This window comes from Lolium perenne, chromosome 6, assembly GCF_019359855.2.
Source record: "Lolium perenne isolate Kyuss_39 chromosome 6, Kyuss_2.0, whole genome shotgun sequence".
Taxonomy (NCBI): domain Eukaryota; kingdom Viridiplantae; phylum Streptophyta; class Magnoliopsida; order Poales; family Poaceae; genus Lolium; species Lolium perenne.
The window spans coordinates 174,615,869-174,636,025 of NC_067249.2; the positions used below are offsets into that span (position 1 = coordinate 174,615,869).

The 20,157-nt window shown below is 44.6% G+C and overlaps 1 protein-coding gene across 1 annotated transcript; it reads left to right on the top strand.

Moving 5' to 3' along the window:
* The first annotated feature begins 10,392 nt into the window (after positions 1–10,392).
* On the top strand, positions 10,393–11,826 carry LOC127306902 (uncharacterized). The gene has a single exon (XM_051337607.1). It carries the CDS (start codon positions 10,495–10,497, stop codon positions 11,770–11,772), a length of 1,278 nt encoding a protein of 425 aa, XP_051193567.1. The 5' UTR covers positions 10,393–10,494; the 3' UTR covers positions 11,773–11,826.
* Positions 11,827–20,157: the final 8,331 nt, after the last annotated feature.

Genomic DNA, 20,157 nt, shown 5'->3' on the forward strand with positions numbered 1-20,157 from the left:
GGAAGGTGAACTCAGCGACGCGTGGAAGGGCGTGGTCTAGCATGATCCATTCGTCCAGGTGCACGTCGGGCTCAGGCAAACCTGAGCACCAATTTCTACAGACTTGCCTCATAGCAGAGTAGGTGTCGGCGTACTCCTCGTTCGCCAGTAAGCATTCGCCGATCTTGTGAAGTGGTCCATCAGCCGAGAGAGAGGCCCAGTTCACGGAGGCGCCGCGCTTGGATGCGCCGCCGAGGGCGGCGACGCGCTCGGTGGCGGCGGGCTCGGCGGCGACGGGCTCGGAGGTGACGGGCGCGGAGGCGATGGGCTCGGAGGCGACGGCCGCCGGCGCATTCTTCTTCTCCATCGCCAGCAGGGTAGCGTGCGTACGGCGGTTGGGGTTTTTTCGATTTGGAGAAGTTGATGGGACGTGAGAGGGGTGGTTTCGTGCGTGAACGAGAATGAGACGACTGTGTGCAGAGGGAGGGAGGGAGGGAGGGGCTTACGCGTCCTAAATGCGACCCGCGTCCTACGCGTCCACTATTTGCACGTCTGCACCGCGACACGCGTCAACAATGGCACGTCTTCCACTTCTGCACCGCAACACGCGTCCTCGGGTCTAACCCTGGAAATTTAGATATGCTCAGGTATACCCTCGAGTCATATACTAGCATTTTTTGTGTGCTCAGTTTTCGCCTTGAGTGTTAATACCGGCTAGTGCAATATACTCAGTTTTACCCTCAAGTGGCTGGTCAACAGAGAGTCAACAAATGGGATTAACTAGTTAAATGAGTTATTTAATGTGCAAAAAATTCCGAAAAAGAGTGGCACTTACTCATTGAGTCTTTACCACAACTTGCCACTTCTCAAATCATAGATAAATCAAGTTTCACCACAAATTGCCACTTCTCAAATCACCTAGTAGCTATGAATGTACATGGTTTTCCATAATAAGCCCTACCCAAAACAGTTTTCCCCAAAACATACTTTGTCTGAATGAGGCCATAATTTTCACACTCATGTAGATTTGTATTGCAAATAGTTTGAGGTAGGCCAAGATGGGTTTCATTGTACAAAACACGCATTTTCCATTTTTTAAATATCATATTTGAATCCCTTAGTCTGTTTACTACTCACTTGCCCTTGGTTTCTTGATACTACTCAGTTTTGCCCTCTCCCTTCACAAACTCTCACAGACGCCCAACATTGCCCTGATTGGTCTAGCCCATGTCACGCGGATCGTGCCCGCCGACCGTTGATCCTATGATCTAACGGGCAGGATAACCACTATCTCTCTCTCTGGTCGGGGCCACCACCCTCTCTCTCTCTGTCGTCGGTTAGCTTCACGCAAAGTTTGGTTTTCTGCATTATTGTTCACGAGCTAAATTATAAACTCTTTTTAGGCATTACTTTTCACGCAAAAAATGATAAACCATCACCGATTTGTTGTAGCCATTACTTTTCATGCAAAAAAATGATACACCATCACCCATTTCTTGTACCAATTACTTTTCCCACAAAAAACGATAAATCATCACCGATTTTGTTGTAGCCATTACTTTTCACGCAAAAAATGATACACCATCACCCATTTCTTGTATCCATTACTTTTCACGCAAAAAACGATAAACCATCACCGATTTTGTTGTAGCCATTACTTTTCACGCAAAAAATGATACACCATCACCCATTTCTTGTACCATTACTTTTCACGCAAAAAACGATAAACCATCACCGATTTTGTTGTAGCCATTACTTTTCACGCAAAAAATGATACACCATCACCCATTTCTTGTAGCCATTACTTTTCACGCAAAAAACGATAAACCATCACTGATTTTGTTGTAGCCATTACTTTTCACGCAAAAAATGATACACCATCACCCATTTCTTGTAGTCATTACTTTTCACGCAAAAAACGATAAACCATCACCGATTTTGTTGTAGCCATTACTTTTCACGCAAAAAATGATACACCATCACCCATTTCTTGTAGCCATTACTTTTCACGCAAAAAATGATAAACCATCAACGATTTGTTGTAGCCATTACGGTAAATGATAAACTATCACGAATTACCATTTCTTTTAGGCATTACTTTTCACGGTAAAATGATAAACTATATCACGAAGTTCCATTTCCGTCAAGATAGTCCGCATTACTTTTTTGTTGAGATATATACCCCCACAACGGTCGTCTCCTCCTTAATTTATTGTGTAAACCCCTACAACGGTCATCTCCTCCTTAATTTATTGTGTAAACCCCCACCAACGTTCACCTCCTCCTTATTTTATTGTGTAAACCCCTACAACGGTCATCTCTCCCTTATAAACACCCACACGGCCATCCCTTGTGTCAATAGGTTCTGGCTCTCTCTTCTTCGTTCACATACACTTGATCCATTGCCATGGCTTCCACGTCTCGGACGCGGACCGGAAGGGGAAGGGGAAGGGGAAGGGGAAGGGGAAGGGGAAGTGGATCATCATCATTGCCACCACCACCGTCAACACTGCCATTGATCATAGAGGAGTTCTTCATCGTCGTCTATGAAGACCCTTTGGTCAAGAAGGTACGTACGCGTTCCCACATATATGATGCATGTGATTAATTATGGGCATGTTCTAAAAAACCTTTAATTTCAAACGATCGGCGCTCGATCTCTTTGCAGGAACTCCCAAAAAAAATTGCGGACTATCTTGACGGCCAGGAGCCAGCTAAGGTGTATCTGCGAGCAGCTGACTGCGGTCCTCGTCTCTGGACCGTGGAGGACCTATTTGACGGACAAGGCCGGATGTACCTCGACAAGGGCTGGGAGAAATTCGCCATCACGCACGGTGTGGATTTCGGCTGCTACGTACACTTCAAATATGAAGGCGATGATGTGCTCACAGTGAAGGTGTTCGATGGAACAATGTGCAGGAGGTACTACTACTCAGACGACGAAGATACTGACGATGAAAGCGATGACGACGTGAAGCCATGCATCCATCCCCTTTAGATAAGCGGATTATGACCAAGAATATATATGTAGCTTCATATGCATCGATTTAGAGATCTAGCTATTTTCTATATATTATGCATGTAAAAATAATATCGCATTTCCACTATTATTCGAGCACCACATCCTCCAAACGATGCCGATGCCGATGCCGATATCGGCAGGTCAGAACGGCTATGCTCGCCGCCACTGCTAGGTCAACGTCGGGATGCACAATGTTTAGCAGAAGAGTCACTTTAGATTAAGCTGCGAAAATAGTCACCTGCCACAACGGTCATTGGCTGCGGAGGCCCCACAGAGCGGCAATATAATTTTCTATAAATAAATAGACGACCCACTGGTCATTGGCTGCGGCAGCCCCATAGAGCGGCCCCATTTGTCATTGGCAGCACCGCGTATACAATCAGGAAATAAAACGGCCCACGCGTCAGCGGTAGATGGATGGCTACCCATCAGCACGAGACGGTCAGAGAGGAACTGACCTGACGGTAACGGTAAGGCCTCTGACCTGACGGCAACCCGCGTCTTCGAGGGGTTTCAAACTAGAGGGAGGGGAAAGCTGAGGAAAAACTAACGAGCTGGGGAAAACTGAGTACAACTAACAAAGAAGGGGCACGAAAATAGAAATCCCATTTGTGAAAACCCAGAATAACCATCAAGAAAGCAAAAATGAGTATTTTTAGATAACCTTTCTAACATTTGATCAATAAAAGAGGGTAATGATCTTTCTTAGTAACCTTATTAACTTTTCGATAATCAATGCACATTCTATACCCTACAAATACTCTTTGAGGGATGAGCTCATCATTATCATTAGGTACAACAGTCATTCCTCCTTTCTTAGGAACACAATGCACAGGACTAACCCATCTACTATCAGCAATAGGATATATAATACCAGCTTCAAGAAGTTTTAATACCTCATTTCTTACCACATCCTTCATCTTAGGAATTAGACGACGCTGATGTTCAACAACAGGCTTTGCATCATCTTCCATATTAATGGCATGTTGGCAAATAGAGGGAGAAATCCCCTTCAAGTCATCAAGAGTGTAGCCAATAGCTCCTCTGTGTTTCTTCAATATTTCCAATAATCTTTCTTCTTCAATCTCTGAAAGCTTAGAACTAATAATAACAGGATATATTTTCTTATCATCTATATGAGCATATTTAAGATTATCAGGCAATGGTTTTAAATCAAAAACAGGATCTTCCTTTGGTGGTAATGTTGTACCTAGATCTTCTACCGGTAAATCATGCTTAAGAATAGGTTGACGAAGGAAAATTTCATCAAGCTCATTTCTTTCTTCCCTAAAGACTTCACTCTCACTATTCTCCAAATGTTGCTGCAAAGGATTATTAGGAGCAAGAGCAATAGATGCACATTGTTCAACTCTAAAATCATTATTAGGCAAATCAGCTTTATAAGGAGTTTTGGCAAATTTAGAGAAATTAAACTCATAAGATTCACCAGCAAATTTAGTCACAATTTTCTCTTTCTTGCAATCTATAACAGCTCCACAAGTACTTAGAAAAGGTCTACCAAAAATGATAGGACAATGCTTACTAGCAGCAGAACCAAGTACCAAAAAGTCAGCAGGATATTAATCTTACCACATAGAACTTCCACATCTCGAACAATACCAATTGGAGAGATAGTTTCTCTATTAGCTAGCCGAATAACCACATCAATATCTTCAAGTTCACAAGAACCAATTTCATGCATAATCTCCGTGTAAAGCTCATAAGGAATAGCACTAATACTTGCACCAATATCGCATAAACCATAATAACAATGATCATCAATTCTAACAGATAGCATAGGAACACTAGTTTTCCTAGACTTATTAGGATGTGAAACAATATTAGAAGCATCTTCACAGAAAATAATATGACCATCTTCAACATTTTCAGTCACAAGATCTTTAACTATTGCAATAGCAGGTTCAACTTTTATTTGCTCTTCAGGTTCTATAGGTTTCTTTTCACTTTTATTAACAACACTATTTATAACAGAGTACTCCTTCATTTTAGCAGGGAAAGGAGTTTTTTCAATATAAGCTTCAGGAAGAACATGATCAACAGTTTTAATTACAACACATTTATTTATAGATGAATCAATTTTATCTTTATACGGTTCATGATACTTATCAAAATTCTTCTTAGGCAGAGAGGCAAAAGCTTTATAAAGATTTGCAACGACTTGAGAATCAAGACCATAAGTAGCACTCATATTACGAAATTTATCAGTATCCATAAAAGCTTCAATGCATTTATAATCATAATTTATACCTAACTCTCTATCTTTGTCGTTCTCCCATCCTTCAGTATTCTCCTGGATCCGATCAAGAAGGTCCCTTTTAAACTCTTCTTTGTTGCGTCTAAATGATCCAGAACAAGAAGTATCCAGCAAGGTCTTTTCTTGAAAAGAAAGTCTTGCATAGAAATTATCAATGATAATATTACCAGGAAGCTCATGAATGGGGCATTTGAGCATTAAAGACTTCAATCTCCCCCACGCTTGGGCAATACTCTCGCCATCATGAGGCCAGAAATTATATATGCGGTTCCGGTCTTTGTGAATTTCACTTGGAGGATAGAACTTAGAATAAAATAGGGGCACAATATCATTCCATTCAAGAGAATCCCCATTATTCAGTAATTTATACCAATGTGCCGCTTTCCCAGACAGCGATATAGAGAATAGTTTCTTCCTAACTTCATCCATAGCAATACCTGCACACTTGAATAAACCGCATAATTCATGTAAGAACAGTAAATGATCACCAGGATGGACAGTTCCATCCCCTTCATAGCGGTTATCCACAACACGTTCAATATTTTTTATAGGTATTTTGTATGGAACCTCTTTCTCACCTGGCGCCTCATCCACTACCTTTGCAGTAGTAGTAGATTTTCCAAATAAAAATTCAAGAGAAGATCTCTCCATAATGAATTATAGCAGCATGCAGAAATAAAATCAGCACAAACAGTAAAAGTTTCCCTTACCAATTCCACTTACCAATAGCGCTTCACTCCCCGGCAACGGCGCCAGAAAATAGTCTTGATGACCCTCAAGTATAGGGGGTGTATCGTAGTATTTTCGATAAATAAGAGTGTCGAACCCAACGAGAAGCAGAAGGTGTTGACAAGCAGTTTCGATGAAGGATTCACTGTAAATGCTCACAGACAAGTATTCAGGGGGTTTTAATGTAGCAGATGAATAAAGTACAAGTAAGTAAAGTGCGAGAGAAATAATTGCAGCGAGTGGCCCAATCCTTTTTAGCACAAAGGACAAGCCGGTTTGATTACTTATAAAGACCAAACGTTCTTGAGGACACACGGGAATTTAGTCTAGTGCTTTCGCTTCATATAGCTGATTAATCTTCATTGTTTTGATAAGTGTTGTGTGGGTGAACCTATGCTAATGCACCGCCCTTCCTAGGACTAATACATACTTGTGATTATACCCCTTGCAAGCATCCTCAACTACAAGAAAGTAATTAAGATAAATCTAACCAGAACCTTAAACTCTAGGATCCTGCTATCCCTCCTGCATCGATATACCAACGGGGGTTTAGGTTTCTGTCACTCCGGCAACCCCGCAATTAGCAAACGAGCACAAGATGTATTCCCCTAGGCCCATAAAGGTGAAGTATCATGTAGTCGACGTTCACATGACACCACTAGAAGAATAACACCACAACTTAAATATCATAACATTGAATATTACTCAACCATAATTCACTACTAACATTTAGACTTCACCCATGTCCTCAAGAACTAAACGAACTACTCACGAGACATCATATGGAACATGATCAGAGGTGATATGATGATGAATAACAATCTGAACATAAACCTTGGTTCAATGGTTTCACTCAATAGCATCAATAACAAGTAGAGATCAATACCGGGAGAGTTTCCCCTATCAAACAATCAAGATCCAACCCTAATTGTTACAGCGGTGACGAGGTGCAGCGGTGGAGATGGCGGTGATGATGATGGAGATGATGGTGATGATAATGGAGATGATGGTGATGATGATGGAGATGATGTCCAGCTCGATGACGGTGACGATGGCGTCGATTTCCCCCTCCGGGAGGGAATTTCCCCGGCAAATTTTAGCCTGTCGGAGAGCTCTTTTCTCTCTGGTGTTTTTCGCCCCGCAGAGGCGGCTATGACTCTTCGCGACTATCCTCTGGAGTTTTCGGGACGAAGAAGTATGCGAAGGAGAGGAGGCCAGAGGGGGCTGTGGGCCCCCTCCCCACATGGCGGCGCGGCCAGGCATGGGCCCGCGCCGGCCTATGGGGGGCCCATGGCGGCCCTCCTCGGCTCCTTCTTTTGGCTCTCTTCGTCTTCTGGAAAAATAGAATTTTTAGTATAATTTCCGTCAATTGTTGATCTTCCGAAATATTGCATTCTGACGGCGCTTTGTCCAGCAGAATCCTGACTCCGGTGCGCGATTCTCCAACAATCATGAAACATGCAAAATAGATGAAATAACATAAGTATCACCTCCAAATATGAAATATATCAATGAATAACAGTAAGTTATGATATAAAATAGTGATGCAAAATAGACGTATCAAGACTTAAAGGCGCATGGCTACTATGGTATGCCTGCTGTTTTCTACAAACGGTTCTGGAATATCTTTGGGGAGTGTGTTACGCATGAGGTCCTTCATGTGCTGAATGGTGGGGAACTACCAGCTAATTGGAATGAAACATATGTGGCTTCAAACAACAAAGATAAAGAATCCAAACAAAATGAAGGATTTACGTGTATGTAATATCATGTATAAGTTTGTGCCGAAATTTCTAGCCAATAGGCTTAAGCTCATCATTTAGGAGATTATTGCACCCAATCAGAGTGCCTTTGTTCCGAGACGGTTGATCACCGACACTATTTTGCTTGCATAGGAGGTGAATAATTATTTGGAAAATAAGTGGAGTGTTTGGTTGGTTATGCTGCACTAAAACTTGATATGAGTAAGACATATGACTGAGTCGAGTGGCATTTTCTAGAGAAGATGATGAGAAAAATAGGTTTTAATGAATGGTGGATCTCACTGATTATGAAATGTTGCACCTCAGTAAAATTTAGACATAAGGTAAATTATTAATTAATTAATTACCAAATTATTTATTTATCCAAGACCTGATAGCATGAACAAGAAGCCAAGCTCTTGCTGCTTTAAACAGACCCAATGCCGGCCATTTGCCGGTCAGGCTTCGAAGCAAACAAGGCCAATTCTCATTCTACGGCCAAAACAAAGCAAGTGGCACCGGCCACACACACGGGTTTATCAGTGTTTTGACAAGTAGATAAACCGTTCCAACTGTGTGACACCTAAGGAGGGGTGTTTCAGTCCCAATTTTTGGGTGCATTGTTGGCTCGTGACAACTAAATCCATGGTAAAAATTGAAGAGTAAAATCCTTAGTGGGGCACCGAAATAAAAAGGCAAAATTTCTAAGTAATCATAGATTTTATAACAATTAGCTACGTTTTTTTTCAAGGAAGACACTGATAACTATATGGCCATATCTGATCCATTATTGCAATTTGGGGGCTCTTTAAACTTCAAATAAATATTAGCCATACCTACTCGACATGACCATTGGTTTTGTACAATTTACTGCTATTAACGAGCCAGCTTTGGAAGGCTGTTATTTCCAAATCAACATGTATTGGTTGGTTTATAAAATTTTCATAGACATCAATTGTGAATGCTTCATTTTGCGTTTGGCGTGGGTTGCATGGTGCATGTTCAAGTTCAGATCGGGACGTAACGTAGAGCCAGGAAAACATTTTCACGCATTACATGTTTTTGCATATAGTTTGGATGATGAGTCCTTTCTCAATTTCTTATGGTGCATCACAAGAATTGACATCTCAATTTGTATACCAAGAAATGCCATCACATAAATTTCCACAAGATGATGGTCCATCCCAAGAATTTTCACAAGGTCAGTGATGGTGAGGATTTTGTCAGTGAACCAACTAAGCGAAGGGTCATGAGAGGAACTAATTTCACTAAGAAGGAAGGTGAGGCCTTGTGCAATGCATGTAGGTGTACTTGTATAGATCCTAGTGTCGGAAATGAACAACATACCAACCCCTATTGGGAATGTATCCATGAGCAATATCTTATCCACTCCAAGAACCCAAGGAGTCAAATATCTCTTCAACACCATTTCCCAACTATCAACCCCATACCGAATATCTAAAATGGTCTTGTTGCTTAGCTCAAGTAGACCATCTCAATCCAAGTGTGACTAATGCTCAAGATAAGGTATGAAAGATCAACTATTGAAAGTCCTTTAGGCTCCCGAGCTCCACTGCTCCTTGCATATTAAAAAACTCAAAATTATATTTGCAAATTCAAACAATTCTGAAACAAAATGTTTAGAATTCTGAGCTACATAAAAATGAAAAAGTATGGATTTTTTCGAGATTGAAAATCACTACATTTAGATCCACACTTTTTTTTATTTTTGTGTTGCCAAAAATACACATTATTCCAATTAATAATTTTCATGTTTTCATTACTTTAGAATTTTTGTTACATTGGCTAGTGCATGAAGCTTGAAATGGTATTAGAGTCAAGGTCTCAAGTTCGAGTCATGTGTGCCATAATTTATCCTAAAATTGTAGGTGCCTCTCCTTCCATGTATAAGGCTTTTGTGCCTACCTCTTAGTTTCACGTGCTGACCCGTCACACAATAGGAGGGGTGTTTCAGTTTGCAATTTTGGTTGAGTTGACTAACAGATAAAGCTTGATAGCTAAACCCCACGGTCAAAATTAAATAGTAAAAGCCTTAATGAGGCACCAAAATAGTAAGCCAAACTACGGGGCTACTAAGTTATCATAGAGTTTACAACAATAGGCTCAGATTTTTTCCAAAGGAAGACGGTAATAACTATGATCCATTATTGGTATTCGGGGCTCTTCAAACTTCAAATGAATATTGGCCATACCACTCAATATTACAGTCGTTGTTTTTTACAATTTTACTGCTATTAACGAGCTGGCCAGCTGGGTTTAGAAGGTTTTAATTTCTAAATCAAAATTACCTCTATTCCAAAGCTTAATGCTTATTTAAAAACATGTAAAATTTCCATTGCCATCAATTATGAATGCTTGGTTTTGCGTCTGGCATGGTTTGCCTGGTTCATGTTCGAGTTCAGATTTTTTTTTTTTTTTTCGAATCTGTTCAAGTTCAGATTGGGACGTAACGTAGAGCCAGGGTTGTAAGGTTGTAATTTCCAAATCAATATGTATTATTCGTTTCTAAAATTAACATTGCCATCAATTATCAATGCTGGCAATTTAGCCGTCCCTTCTTGACATGATATACTAATACGCATTGCCATAATATACTCCTACCTCCGTCCTAGAGTGGAGTGGCACTCTGAGGATCAACAGCTCACACTCCACTGATACCACTCACTAAAAGGCAAACCAACCGCCACGACTTGAGCACCGACCACACCGCGAGGATCGATCCATCCATGGCCACTGCTGCAACCCTCCTACTCGTAGAAGTAATGCTGCTCCTCCTCCTGCTCGTGCTCCAGCCCGCGGCGGCCGCGGTGTCTGCTCCGGCCACCTTCCCGGGAGACAGGGCGGCGTTGGCGTCCCTGAAATCCGCCGTGGACGCGGCGACCATCCCAGCCTCCTCCTGCCTCGCGTCGTGGGACTTCGCCCACGACCCATGCACAGCCTTCCCCTGCGGCCTCCACTGCTACACGCCCCCCAACTCCTCCTACCAGCGCGTCGCCGGCGTCGCCCTCGACCCGGCGGGCTACTCCGGCACGCTGCCCGCGCCGGTCCTCGCCTCGCTGCCTTTCCTCCAGTCCCTCACCCTCCGCGCCAACCGCTTCCACGGCGCGCTACCGGCCCGGACGCCGCTGCCGCCGAGCCTCCGCGTCCTCGACCTCTCCGGCAACGCCTTCTCCGGCGAGATACCAGGGTCCCTCTTCACCGCCGCCTCGTCGCTGCAAGAGCTCGACCTCTCCCGCAACGCGTTCACCGGCCCGATACCGCCTCAGGTCGCCTCCCTGGGCGCCCTGACGCAGATGGACCTGCAGAACAACGGCCTCACCGGGAGCCTTCCGGGCATGGGCAAGATGCGCTCGCTCGCATACCTCGACGTGAGCGGCAACGCGCTGTCCGGCTCACTGCTGGACGCGCTGCCGCCGCAGGTCGCGTCCGTCGTGGCGGGCAACAACACCCTCTCCGGGCCGCTGCAGGCCGCTGCCTTCCGCGCTCTCTCTACGATGAAGGTGCTGGACCTCACGGGCAATGCGGTGACCGGCGCGGTCCCCGGCGCCGCGTTCGAGCACCCGGCGCTGGAGCAGCTGCGCCTGGGGTCCAACCAGCTCGGCGCGGTCGAGGAGGCGTCCGACGGTGGCGCGTCGAGCCAGCTCGTCGAGGTGGACCTCAGCGGCAACAGGATCGCGGGGAAGCTGCCCCGGTGTCTCGCGGCGATGCCACGTCTCACAATGGTGGGGCTCGACCGGAACAGGTTCGTCGGAGGCGTACCGGACACGTACGCCGCTCGTGTCTCGGAGGAGGAAGCCACTGGTGGGAAGCTGCCGTTCCAGAAGCTGACGCTGCAGGGGAACTATCTCTGCGGCGCTCTGCCGAGTCAGCTGAGGCAGATCAAGGAGGGCAGCGCCGTGGTGAGTCTGGCGGACAACTGCTTGGTCGAGTGTCCACGAGAGTTCTTCTTCTGCCAAGGGCTCCCGCAGAAGAACCATGCCACGTGCCCCAAGTGCGAGCCATGAGAGTTTGCATATACTGTAGATAACTCCATTCTGCTCTATACCTATTGTACTTTGGCAATGGCCCAAACTTGTAGCTTGTGTTGAACATAAATATGAAAAATTGGAACACCGCATCGGTGGCACGAACTTGCACAATCGAAATCAGTGCCTCCCCATACAACACTACGGAAAAACAGTGCATTGTCGTGCGAGCAGTTGCATGGCAAAGAAGCCCATATGCATGAGCAAAGCCTTTGTCGTGAGCCGCCGCACGACAAAGATCAGATGACAAAGATCTCGACAGCAATGGGACATTTGTCGTGCGGATTGCCTATATTGCACGGCAAAGTCTTTGCCGTGCGTCTAGCTCGTTGCCGTGCGCCTGCGTCGTTGCCGAGCAGGGTTGCATTGCCGTGCGCTGCGGCGTTGCCTAAATCCTAACCTTGACCCTAAACCTTAGCCCTACCCCTAAATCCTAACCATAACCCTAAATCTAAACTAACCCTAACCAGTAGATCAAGCACCTCGTGTGAAAATGGCTCTAGCCGCGGATATGTCGGAGGCTACCATGTGCCAATGGGTCCCAATCTTGGTTTTGCATGTGTATATGTCCTAAACAAACCCTAAACAATAAAAAAGTACATTGGTGGACCCTCGCGCGAAAAAATCTAGGGTGTAGACCCGCAAGGGCACACATACCGCTGTTTTGGGGTGGAGAGAGGAGGGGGAGAACGACCGCCAGAGCACCGGAATCCCACCAAATCTTGCATGTGGACCTATGATATGTGTAAAAGTGTGGTGGAAGGTGTAATGGTGCAAAAATAGCTCCCCGGTGTGACCTTCCTCACATTTAGGCGATAACACTTAGCAGATTTTTCGAAGCGCGGATTGCTCCGAAATCCTGATATATGTGGAGGGATGAACATGGAGAGTAATTTTGTATTGCACATTGTCTTAAGTAACACTAATAAATAGTCATAAAAAATTAAAACTAATTAAAAATAAATATAAGTATTAGATGAAATAAACTAGAAAGAAAAGCAAAGAAAATGTATGCTGGCACACGACAAAGACTAAACGCACGGCAAAGGCAACGTTGTCGTGCATCCAAGCTGCGCGCACGGAAATGGTTGTGCCACGGCAACGCCCAGAGCCTTTGTCGTGCAGTGATTCTTTGTCGTGCGGCGTGTTAGGTCTTTGCCGTCGATGTTTCTTTGCCGTGCACTGTCTTCGGACTTTGCTGTGCAGGGTTTCGTTGCCGTACGCTCCATTCAGACGTTGCCATGCACATTTTCTTTGTCGTGCGTGCTGCTTGCTGCGCACGGCAAAGATATCTTTGCCGTGCATGGACGCACGGCAATGATTGTCTACACGGTAACGCCTGTTTTTCGGTAGTGCAACGCGCAAATTCTATTTGCCGCCCCTCTATTATGCTCAGCGCAGATGTGAGAAAGGACATTCATCCATTTTGGTACCCTACACGTTTGCAAGTTTTTATTGGATCACTCCGCCAACACTGCTTTGCTGCTAAAGAAGGAGGGTGCGGAGTATATTTCCAGCTATAAGCTTATTAGCTTAATCTATGGAGCCGCAAAAATCATCGTCAAGGTGGCTCTCTATCATGTCCTCTTGGGCCTCTCATGAACAACCTTGTTTCAAATGCTTAAAGTGCTCTCAGTCCTTTGGGACTGACCCCTGTTCCAAAAATAATACCAAAGTATCAGCATAAAAATGTGAAACATACATGACAATTTTCTCTATGTCAAGAACCTTACAAAGAACAAAGCCAAGCATCATGAAAAACGACTATTATGTTCCAAAACTAGTGTACAAATATATGCATATATTTTTATGGATCTTAATTTTTATCAGCTTATCTTAGTTTTGTAGAGTCAGCTTGATAATTTATTAAATATGTTTAGATCCTTGAAACTGGGTTTTTAATACTTTTTGAATCCATGAATATAGTTTTTGAACCACCTGAATATATACATTTTCCGATCTGGTGAACACTTTTAGAACCTAGCTAGTGAATATTCTCAGTTGAATCTGCAAAAGCACTTTTTCAACCTCGTTACTCAAACCGGGCAGGATAAAAATATGAATCCGTGAATTTAGTTTTTTTTTGCCTTAGTGGATTTTTTTATCCATGAACATATATTTTTCTAGCCCACGAACATGTTTCGTGTGCGGTGAATTTATATGAATATGTGAATGTACCAATTTTTACTGGTAGTATTTTTTGAATATTTGAACGTACATCTACGTCTCGATGAACATTTTTCCAGACCTTGTGAATGACTTTTAAAACCCAGTGACTATAATTATAAATCAATGAATGTACTTTTTAACTTCGGAAACATTTTCTTTGAATCCATGAACATATTTTTCATAATGGTGAACATTTTCAAACCCGATGAACTTATGGATGAATGTAACTTCTAACGCTGCAAACATTTTTAAAAATCCAAATACATATTTTATTAAACCCATTAATATTTATCGAACCAGGGAAGGAGCAGGTGGGACCGGTCCAAAAGGTTGGCCCGTGTAAGCTCCCTATTGCAGGCCTATATTGGGCCAGCGTGCATGATTTAGATCGCAACTAGGTCTTACTCAGCCGACATAACTCATGGACCATGGATGGAGATGGACCGTGGGGCTCGCAAAAAATATGTGTGTCGTTGGGTACTGAACAGCCTGTCTCATCGTGTGTTCAGCAAGAGCTCGTTTTCCTCGTCTCTCTCTAAAAAAAAAAAGGTTCACGCCTCCGTAATAATTCTGACCACCAGTAACGCATTCAGAAGATCACTAGTAAACTAGTCTGGGTACAGGGTAGCCAATAGAGGTGTCACGCCGTTAACCGCTTAGACCATTTTGAGCCGGCGTCCCCTAAAGCGATCTTCAAAGGTATTTGGGACGCGTTGAATAAATTTTCGTTTCCACCCGCACGTTCCAAAGCCTACTTTCGTCTGGCGCGGTCTAATACGATGTCCGGCGCCCCGAGACTGTCCTCGGTCCACAGGGAATGCTCCGGGTACGCCGGACACAACGAAAAGGAGGTGGGTTCCCACCTGTCGGCGACCACTTCCACAACAGTTGGTTCGCGTCTTTTATTTCTCGTTGCGCCTTCCCTCCCGCGCCTCCTACCCCTCCGCCGCCGCTCGATTTGCGGCCGTTTTGACGGCAGACCTCTTGTGAGTCGAGCACCGTCGCGGCGGCTAGCTCTCTCGCCGGCCTTTTCGCTGCCGCCGCTTCCCCAACGCGCCTTCAAATCCGCCTCACCTCCACACATAGAAGGTGTTCGACGCGTTGTCAGGTAGGTGCGATAGGTCGCTGTTCATTGCCTCGTCTGCCACGGCTGGATTTTAACCATTAATTTTACTTCAGATATGGATAGCGACGACGCGATGCTTGTTCGACTGCTGAAGGACGAGCAAGCCTTCGGTGATGACATTCAGGAGCATTTGATGATCATCGCGTCCTTCCAGAACATGCTTGACGCCGAGGTGGAGAAGCGGAAGAGACCGCGCCGCGGAGATTCAAGGCCATGAAGAAAGAAGTCGAAGCTCCGGCAGAGGATGGAGGGGCATACCATGCTACACAACGACTACTTCACAGATGACGCAACATAGGCCGACAACTTTTGGTGCCGGTATAGGATGAGCAAGGGTTTGTTCATGAATATCCTCCACGGCGTTCGAGAGTTCGACCCCTACTTCAAGCTGAAGCACGACGATGTAGGCATTGACAGGTTCTCGTTGATTCAGAAGTACACCGCCGACATGAGGATGCTTGCATACAGAGCATCTGCCGATACACAGGACGACTACCTTCGCATGAGTGAGTCTACTACCATTGAGTGCATGTACAAGTTTTGCCGAGCTGTGGTGGGAAAGTTTGGCAAATACTACTTGAGAGGGCCAAGTGAAGAAGAGACTGCAAGGATCATGGCACAAAATATTGCGAGAGGATTCCCTGGGATGCTTGGAAGTATCGATTGCATGCACTGGTCATAGAAGAACTACCTGTTTGCTTGTCAAGGTATATACAAATGGTGTCATGGATATTGCAGTGTGCTGCTTGAAGCTGTGGCAGATTATGACCTGTTGATTTGGCATTCTTTCTTTAACATTGCGGGATCACACAATGACATCAACGTGCTGCAGCGGTCTCCGGTGTTTAGCAAACTAGTGGAAGGTCATGCTCCACCATGCAACTATGAGATCAATGGCCACGAATATACCAAAGGCTATTATCTAGCTGATGGTATATATATCCAAAATGGACCACATTTGTCAAAACAATCCCGGCTCCATCGGTTCAGAAGAATTGCCACTTTGCTTTGAGACAGGAGGCTTGCAGCAAGAATGTCGAGCGGGTATTTGGTGTGCTTCAAGCTCAATTTGCAATGTTTCAGTACCCTGCACTAAGCTGGTCTCACGACCAAATGTGGGATTTGATGTAGGATGACCGCAAGAATCAGGTCAAGAGACATGTTGGTCCCTATGAGTGTCATAGCGCTCTTGCAGAGGTTGATCATGAGGTACCTGCAGATTTAGCTTATTTCCTCGCCATGCACGCAGAGATCCATAATAGCAATGTTCACGAGCAACCTCAAAATGATCTCATTGAGCATATGTGAGGGTCGAAAGATTATTAGTAAATGCCGCGGCGCCTTGAGCTAGCCCCACTTATTATATTTGTTTAGTTGTTTTATTGTTTATTGTATTTTAATTTGAAAACAATTTTAGTACACGTATTTATTTGTATGCTATGTTTAATAAATAGTTGTGTTTTCGAAAACCCTATAAAAAAAGTTTAGGGTCGCGTTGGGGGATACGGCTGGGGAGCGACGTCCCCCAAACGCGATACGAAGAAAACATGTCTCACAAACACTCGATCCGGTGCCGTTTGAGGGTCGCTTTGGAGGACGCGGCTAGAGATGCTCTTAGGTCTCTAGTATTATCTTCTCTCAAGTCAAACGCCACAGGCAGGTGGGTCCCACTACGGGAACCAGTCAAGGTGCCGACGGCTAGATCCTGTGCTGACGGCAAAATATCGGGGTTGTCGGCACAGGACTTGTTCCGGCCAGGCCAGCAGGTCAGCCGTCGGCACAGGTAAATCGTCGGCACATGAAGGTCTGTGTCGACGGCAACCGTCGGCACAGTTTCGTCCATCGGCACAGCCTCTCCGCCCTGACGGGGAGTGTAACATCCCAAATTTTCAATAAAAGAAAGAAAGGGAAAGTTTCCAAAATGCAAAATTGAGAACCAACAAAAACTTTTTATCTCCATATAGTGCTATGCATATAACTCACCTTTTATATTTGTGTTAGTGTGCATTTGCCATGATGATTGCTTGGAGGATTGCAAGTATGCTCAAACCCTAATCAATGATCTCATGATCACCCAAATGGAAGGAAAAAGAAAGGAGAAAATAAAATGGAAAAATCAAACCAACACTCACATATGGTTTATGCCATTTTTGCAAATCCTTAACCTAGACCATTTTGGCTTGCACCATTGGTTGTAAATGGTTACTAAACATTTATTAGAACTAAAGGGATCAAAGAAACTCAAATTGAATCAAATCTGAAATCAAAACCAACTCACATGCACTAATGGTCACTTTTGACAATCTTAGCCTGATGCCCTCTTTGAGCCCCTGGTTTGGAAGATTTTTAAACTAAACTATGCCAACTCTTTGCACCTCATCCAAGACAACATCAAGGTGAACAACTTTGCCCAAAACAACCCCTGCAAATTCTTGCTCAAATTCAAATGGTGATCAAGCAAAGTTGCAACCATAAAGCAAAATTAAGATCATATGCATTTTGTGATTTTGCAAAACAACTCAAATTTGACCACCACCACCATCAGTAGACTTCAAATAATATATGATTACAACCCACCAAAATTCATTCAAAATTTCGAAAATAAATTTCTTGCGGCCATTTGGTCGAACACCTTACGGGCATGAAACAGAATTGTGCCCATGCTGGTTTTCAACTTGGACCAAGTCCAACCCTGACCTCCACTGCCTCCCCCTGCACCTGACGTGGGCACTACCTTTCGGGTAACCGACATTGCCCTATCATGTATTGACTAATTGGAGGCCCATGAAGACACCTGAAGGCGAGATGGGCCACCTGGGCGGCGCACCAGAGGAATCCTTGACGAGCAAGACAAGGAAGCAGCCGAACAAGGAAAGATTAGATCTAAAAGTACTGTAAATCTAGTCGTACTCGGTTAGGACTCTTGAGACCTGGCCTCCTATATAAAGGCCAGGAGAGGGGCTTCCGAGGGAGGCGATCAATCTTAGTAATCTTAGCCAGCAAAAACTTAGAGCTAGGTCACCTTAGCAATAGCCATCTCGACGAGATCTCAGCCGAACTATTCGGCACCCCATTGTAACCCATTATTATCATAATCAAGAACAGACAGGCAGGACGTAAGGGTTTTACCTCATCGAGGGCCCCGAACCTGGGTAAATTGATCTCCCCGCTTGTCTGAGAACCGATGTGTCGTGTCAGCTTGCAGGATTCCATCAACCCTAAGCCCCTATCGGAGGGCATTGGCGAGGAGTGATACGCGTACAGCACGCGTCCGTTGGGAACCCCAAGAGGAAGGTGTGATGCGTACAGCGGCAAGTTTTCCCTCAGTATGAAACCAAGGTTTATCGAACCAGTAGGAGTCAAGAAGCACGTTGAAGGTTGATGGCGGCGAGATGTAGTGCGGCGCAACACCAGGGATTCCGGCGCCAACGTGGAACCTGCACAACACAAACCAAGTACTTTGCCCCAACGAAACAGTGAGGTTGTCAATCTCACCGGCTTGCTGTAACAAAGGATTAGATGTATAGTGTGGATGATGATTGTTTGCAGAAAACAGTAGAACAAGTATTGCAGTAGATTGTATTTCAGATGTAAAGAATGGACCGGGGCCCATAGTTCACTAGTGGTGTCTCTCCCATAAGATAAATAGCATGTTGGGTGAACAAATTACAGCTGGGCAATTGACAAATAGAGAGGGCATGACCATGCACATACATATTATGATGAGTATAGTGAGATTTAATTAGGCATTACGACAAAGTACATAGACCGCTATCCAGCATGCATCTATGCCTAAAAAGTCCACCTTCAGGTTATCATCCGAACCCCTTCCAGTATTAAGTTGCTAACAACAGACAATTGCATTAAGTATTGCGCATAATGTAATCAATAACTACATCCTCGGACATAGCATCAATGTTTTATCCCTAGTGGCAACAGCACATCCATAACCTTAGAGGTTTCTGTCACTCCCCCAGATTCACGGAGACATGAACCCACTATCGAGCATAAATACCCCCTCTTGGAGTTAAGAGTAAAAACTTGGCCAGAGCCTCTACTAATAACGGAGAGCATGCAAGATCATAAACAACACATAGATATAAATTGATAATCAACATAACATGGTATTCTCTATTCATCGGATCCCAACAAACACAACATATAGCATTACAGATAGATGATCTTGATCATGTTCGGCAGCTCACAAGACCCGACAATTAAGCACAATGAGGAGAAGACAACCATCTAGCTACTGCTATGGACCCATAGTCCAGGGGTAGACTACTCACTCATCACTCCGGAGGCGACCATGGCGGCGTAGAGTCCTCCGGGAGATGAATCCCCTCTCCGGCAGGGTGCCGGAGGCGATCTCCTGAATCCCCCGAGATGGGATTGGCGGCGGCGGCGTCTCTGGAAGGTTTTCCGTATCGTGGCTCTCGGTACTGGGGGTTTCGCGACGAAGGCTATTTGTAGGCGGAAGGGCAGGTCAGGGGGCCACACGAGGGGCCCAGGAGACAGGTCGGCGCGGCCAAGACCTGGGCCGCGCCGCCCTACCTCCTGGCTGCCTCGTGGCCCCACTTCGTTGACTCTTCGGTCTTCTGGAAGCTTCGTGTGAAAATAGGCCCCTGGGCGTTGATTTCGTCCAATTCCGAGAATATTTCCTTACTAGGATTTCTGAAACCAAAAACATCAGAAAACAGCAACTGGCTCTTCGGCATCTTGTTAATAGGTTAGTTCCAGAAAATGCATAAATTTGATATAAAGTATGCATAAAACATGTAGATATCATCAATAATGTGGCATGGAACATAAGAAATTATCGATACATCGGAGACATATCAGCATCCCCAAGCTTAGTTTCTGCTAGTCCCGAATGCAACGATCAAAACAATGTAAATGACATGAGTAAACAAATGAATCATATAGCAAAGACTTTTCATGAATAGTACTTCAAGACAAGCATCAATAAGTCTTGCATAAAAGTTAACTCATAAAGCAATAATTCAAAGTAGAGGTATTGAAGCAACACAAAGGAAGATGAAGTTTCAGCGGTTGCTTTCAACTTATAA

What these genes read in the sequence shown, in the direction of transcription:
- LOC127306902 (XM_051337607.1), top strand. Translation starts at nt 10,495, where the DNA reads ATGGCCACTGCTGCAACCCTCCTACTCGTAGAAGTAATGCTGCTCCTC.